Raw genomic sequence first — 6,000 nt, 5'->3', positions numbered from 1 at the left:
CAAAAGAAACAACCACGGCCAGATTTCCCTGTGTCAGCAAAATAAATCTCCGTGTCTTCTTCCAGTGCTGGAGCTGCAGGAACTGGGTCTGGCTGTGCCTTGTCTTGCCAAGACCCTCCTCATGCTGCTGGGTTTGATGCCCAGACACCCCAAACCCAGCTGTGATTTCCACATCACTGGAAACCCTCTGTGCCCACCACATCCTGGTTTTCCTTTGGCTCAGGATCATGGAGCAAACAACCACAAACCTCCTTGTCCTCTCTGCTGCCTGTCCCTGAGGTGGATCATCCTTCCCTTCCTGTGGGCTCCAGCTCTCCCCATTTCCCTCCTCAATCCCTTTTCCAGTGTGCTCCTCACGCTTCCTCCTCACCCCTGTCCATCCTCAGCGTGTGGCCACTCCCATCTGTGCCATATTTTATCTGGTGTTTCTCCAGATTTTAGGAAAACCGCATAATTTTTTACCCCACTCTAGTCATTACCACTTCCATCTTTTCATCCCAGGAGAAAAGGAGTTTTCATCTAGGAAAATCCAGCAGAAAACTCTTGGAAAACTCCTTTGGATCACCTCAAACCCCCTGTGACCCTTCCCTGTTTCCTGCAGCTCCAGTAGCGCTTCCCACCCGGCTTCTCCCCGCTCCCACCCTCGGGGGCCCTGTGGGGAAGGGCTGTGGTTGACAGCAGCCTCTGCCTTCCCATGGCCCTTCCCCGACCTCCTCTGCTTTTCTGCTCAGCGTTTCCTGCCTCATCACCTCCCCCAGCTCCGGCCAGGCCGAGCCCTGCAGCCCAAAGGGACCGAGGGCACTGGACCCATCTTGTCACCTCCCCACCCTGCCTGACCTCAGGCTGGGCAGTAGGAGGTGTTTTCCAGGGAGGCAATAGGAGGTGAATGTTTCCAGGGAGGCAATAGGAGGTGAATGTTTCCAGGGAGGCAATAGGAGGTGAATGTTTTCAGGGAGGCAATAGGAGGTGAATGTTTTCAGGCTGGGCAATAGGAGGTGAATGTTTCCAGGGAGGCAATAGGAGGTGAATGTTTTCAGGCTGGGCAATAGGAGGTGAATGTTTTCAGGGAGGCAATAGGAGGTGAATGTTTTCCAGGGAGGCAATAGGAGAAGAATATTTCTCTGAGAGGCAATAGGAGGTGAATGTTTTCAGGGAGGCAATAGGAGGTGAATGTTTCTCAGAGAGGCAATAGGAGGTGAATGTTTTCAGGCTGGGCAATAGGAGGTGAATGTTTTCAGGCTGGGCAATAGGAGGTGAATGTTTTCAGGGAGGCAATAGGAGGTGAATGTTTTCAGGCTGGGCAATAGGAGGTGAATGTTTCCAGGGAGGCAATAGGAGGTGAATGTTTTCAGGGAGGCAATAGGAGGTGAATGTTTTCAGGGAGCCATCCCTATCACACACCCAGCTTTGGAGCTGTTCCAGCTGAGATCCTGGTGCTGCCTGCCAGGAGCGCGCTCGCCGCCCTCCGCTCGCGTGTCTCGGAGCTGCCCGGACTTGCTGCATCCCAAAGGAGCCCGGGGGTGTGGGGCAGGACTGGGAGCATACCTGGCACGTCCTGGGTGTTGCTGCTGGAGTGGGAGGAATTGCCCAGCCCCTCCAGGCCACCCCTTCCTTATCCTGGATTTTATGGAGCAAGGGTGCAGCCAGTCCTGGGGCACGTGGTGTGGAAGGATCAGTGCGGAAATGGGGAGATGAGTTTGTGCCAGGGGAGGCTTAGGTTGGATATTTGGGGAAATATTAGGGGAAATTCCTTGATGGAATGATGGTCAGGCACTGGCACAGCTGCCCAGGGTAGCAGGGAGTCACTGGAGGGATGTAAAAGTTTTGTGGATGTGCCAGTTGGGGACGTGGTTTACTGGTGGGTTCAGTTTAGATCCTGTGCTTCCCTCAATCCCTGGGCTGCTTCCCACTGCCTGGCCAGGGAGCAGGATCTACAGGGGACCTAAAGGGGCTCCAGGAGAGCTGGAGAGGGACTGGGGGCAAGTGACAGGACCCAGGGAACAGCTTTCCACTGCCAGAGGGCAGGGATGGATGGGATATTGGGAAGGAATTCTTCTTGTGAGGGATGTGAGGCCCTGGCACAGGGTGCCCAGAGAAGCTGTGGCTGCTCCTGGATCCCTGGAAGTGTCCAAGGCCTGTCCAGGTGTGTCCAGGGCTTGGAGCAGCCTGGGACAGTGGAAGGTGTCCCTGCCCTTGGCAGGAGGTAGAACAAGCTGAGCTTTAAGGTCCCTTCCAACCAAAACCATTCCAGAATTTTGTAACTTTTTGTTGCTTTTTGGTGTCATTTTTTTCAGCAAACTTGGGATAAGGCAGCAGGAGGGAGCCCAAGGCTGGCATGGGATGACTCCATCCTATGGAGTTGTTTATGGCCTTTCCCTAGCACAGGCAGACCCCAAAAACCAGGAGTGGCAGCTGAATGTTAAATAGAAGATTTGACTTTTATTTAAAATAAAACGTATTTGAACATAGTCTTGATACCACGGACTGTGGGAACGCAACACTGGATATTCCTTGGCAGTAGGTGGGCACGGGATCCCTCCTCATTAGCGTTAACGTGGGAATGGCTTAATGAACCTGGCAGTCCTGGCCCCAGGGATCAGCTACTGAGGGTGTTGTGGCACAGCTCTGGAATCCCCTTTGACTTTGATCAAAATTTACTGGACTGAACTTGTATTTTTTGTGGGTTTTTTATTCCTTGGTTTGTCCCCGTACCCCTTCCAGACATCCTACAGTTACTGCTGATCTATGCAATATCCTAGCTGGCTTGTGAGACTAGTTACAAAAACTGTACAACTTTATAAAATTTGTGGTTTTTTACATTAGTTACACAAAAACCTTTACTTCATAAACCTTTTACTTCATATCGTAATGAAAAAATTTGCATATCAGAGGCAGAACAGTGACTATGCTGGTGAATACTAAAAGTGTCATAATACAATACGGTGTACAAATAAAATTAAAAAAAAAGACAATATAAATGATTATCAAAAGGCAAGTTAAACAAATAAAACCAAGCTATAACAGACTAACAGAAGATCATCTTCGAGGCCACACAAAACTATCCTCAAAGTCATGTCAGGCACCTTCAGAGTCCTGGTGTAGTGTGAGAGGAGAGATGGCAGCTCTGCTTGGGAGCAGGACGACTTCAAACAGGTCAAATGTACAGAATAAAAACACAAAAAAAAGGAAATAAAACACTCATGCATTAAACATGATAAATAGACTTCATATAGGTTAGCCCTGGATGGCTTTACAAGAAGATGGCTTAGAGTTCTCTTCAAAAATTGGCTTTTTTAAGTCAGTTAAATCTTTATCCTGATCTGCCCATCAGAGTCTGGATCTGTGGGTCACTGTCACCCTGCCCAGACACGGTCTGGTTATAGCAAATTAACAGAAGTGCTCATTAGTGCACACAGATTAACTGATCTGGTAATGCAGGAAAAAAACAAAAAAAGAAAAAAAAAAAAAACCAAAAACCAAAACAAACAAACAAAAACAACAAAAAAAAACCAACCAAAAATCCAATTGTTTAAAAAAAAAAAAAAAGATACATTTCAAGCTTACTTTATTAAGCAGCATTATCTCAAAGGACAGCTTTGGAAAGTTAAACATGAATATGGCCATGGGGGTTCCTGTGGGGCGAGGCTGGCGGGGCTCACACCCAGCCACTGGTCAGTTTGTAGAACATCTCCTCGTCCAGGCTCTCGTTCTGGTCCTTGGCCCGCGTGGACAGGAAGATGTAGCCCCCGATGAACTCGTGCACCACCTTGCAATCCACCTCGGTGCAGATGAACGACACCCGCACCTCGTCCGCGAACTCCACCGTCACCTGCCGGGCACACACAGCTCAGCCCCGCCCTGCCTTCCCCAGGGGGCTGCTGCTTCCCTTCTCCCTCATTTTCGGGGTGTTCAGGTGGTTTTCTAATGCCTGAGCAAAATTTTGTGGTGCTAATGTAGGAGTGAGTCCAGAGGAAGCCAAGGGCTGGATTTCCTCTGCTCTGGAGCCAGGCTGGGAGAGCTGGGGGTGCTCACCTGGAGAGGAGAAGGCTCCAGGGAGAGCTCAGAGCCCCTGGCAGGGCCTGAAGGGGCTCCAGGAGAGCTGGAGAGGGACTGGGGACAAGGGATGGAGGGACAGGACCCAGGGAATGGCTCCCAGTGCCAGAGGGCAGGGAAGGAATTCTTATCTGTGTGTGGCTGGCCCAGGCTGCCCAGAGAAGCTGTGGCTGCCCCTGGATCCCTGGAAGTGCCCAAGGCCAGGCTGGATGAGGCTTGGAGCAGCCTGGGATAGTAGAAGGTGTCCCTGCCCATGGCAGGGATGGAATGAGTTGATCTTTAAGGTCCCTCCCAACCCAAACCATTCTGGAACCCTGTGAATGGTAATTTGGCCCTGAGGATCCTTATGAGTTCCCTCCCCCTTTAAATATCCTACGACTCTTATTCAAATATTTAGATACTGAAATACCTTTTGTTGCCTTTTTAATTGTTTTCTATTTATTTATCCATTCATTTATTTATTTAAATTACCATTACCCCTTGTATTCCCCCATGACTCAGAAAGAAACCCCCAGTGTGTTTCCACCTCTCCATGGTGAACATGTGGCCACACTTTCCCTGCTTCCAGAGAAACAGGGACTGGGCACAGACCTGTTGAAGTCTGGGCTTTCTTTCTACTTTTCCCTGGTTTTCTAAGTTGAATTTTGGCCACTGAAATACCTCATGGGGGCTGGGGTAGCTCATTTTGGAGTGACTGAACAAACCATTCATTTATTGATGCTCTTTCTCTTTTTGTCCCCCCATCACTGACAGCTCTGCAGGAGGGATGGGGATTCCCAGCAGAGTATCCAAGCTGGATAATTGGGATATCTGGGCTTGCAACTGAGTCAAAACAATGACTCTGAGGCAGAGGGGGACACTGAATAATTTTTCCAGCAACTCTTAATGAGCTGCAAACTGCAGGAGAACAGCCCTCACGTATCCCTGGCAGTTTTAATTGTGTGTTCTGCCAAAAAGGAGCCCAAAAATTTCTGCATCCAAATGTAACAGCAGGGGGAAAGCCCATCTCAGAGCCTGGGGAAGTAACCACTCTGTTTTGTTTGCTATTTACATGGAAGTCTGAGTTGTACAGCAAATGAAAGGAATTTTAGTATGGATAAGGCCCTGTATATTTGTGTTATGGGTTAGGATGGAGCCCGAGCATCAGTGCTGAGGTTTCACTTCATTTAATTGTGTGGGGTTCAGAGAATGGAGAAAACAATTCCTGGCTACAGGAGAGAAAGATTTGGGGTTTTTTCTTAAGGGTCACACACAACTCCACCAGTGCCTAAAGGGACTCCAAGAAAGCTGGAGAGGGACTTTGGACAAGTGACAGGACACAGGGAATGGCTTCCACTGCCAGAGGGCAGGGATGGATGGGAGATTGGGAACTGGGAATTCCTGGCTGGGAGGGTGGGGAGGCCCTGGCACAGGGTGCCCAGAGAAGCTGTGGCTGCCCCTGGATCCCTGGAAGTGTCCAAGGCCAGGCTGGATGGGGCTTGGAGCAACCTGGGATAGTGGAAAGCCCATGGCAGGGGGTTGGAACAAGATGAGCTTTAAGGTCCCTCCCAACCCAACCCATCTGGGATTCCAGGACTCCAGGAGTGGTTCCTGTCTCACTGACAGGAGCAGGGGAGAGGACAGGGTGTCAGACACATCTCACCATTTTGATCTCCCAGTTGACATTCCACTGTTTCATGTTGCTGAAGCGCCAGGTCTTGACGGCGTCGCCCGTGCTGGCGTCCATGCGGATCAGCCGGTTGTAGGCGATGCCAATCAGCTCATCCTTCTTCCCACCCTGGAACCTGGCAGAGGGATTGAGAAAAACAAGTCAGACACACAAACCCAGCAGCAGAGTTTGCTTGTAAAATCATTGTTATAAATCATAGCAGCTCATGTTTTTAATTTCAGCTGCAGCGCGACTTCCCCAGCCAAGGATGTGCACAGGGACGTCCTTGCCCATGGCAG

At 50.0% G+C, this 6,000-nt stretch overlaps 1 protein-coding gene across 4 annotated transcripts in view; it reads right to left on the bottom strand.

Annotated features, from left to right (window-relative positions):
- Positions 1-2,419: 2,419 nt before the first annotated feature.
- The window catches only part of FERMT2 (FERM domain containing kindlin 2), a 51,758-nt gene continuing 48,177 nt past the window's right edge, over positions 2,420-6,000 (bottom strand). For all 4 annotated transcript variants that reach the window (XM_059850635.1, XM_059850636.1, XM_059850638.1 and 1 more), the window contains 2 exons: positions 5,696-5,837; positions 2,420-3,829 (listed from right to left, as the gene is read on the bottom strand). In XM_059850635.1, the coding sequence (XP_059706618.1) occupies positions 3,656-3,829; positions 5,696-5,837 (316 nt within the window). In that variant the 3' untranslated portion in view covers positions 2,420-3,655. The remainder of the gene's footprint in view (positions 3,830-5,695; positions 5,838-6,000) is intronic.

Source organism: Haemorhous mexicanus, chromosome 6, assembly GCF_027477595.1.
Source record: "Haemorhous mexicanus isolate bHaeMex1 chromosome 6, bHaeMex1.pri, whole genome shotgun sequence".
Lineage (NCBI taxonomy): Eukaryota > Metazoa > Chordata > Aves > Passeriformes > Fringillidae > Haemorhous > Haemorhous mexicanus.
The sequence above is the reverse complement of the archived record's forward strand: the minus strand, read 5'-3'. Positions and strand labels throughout refer to the sequence as shown.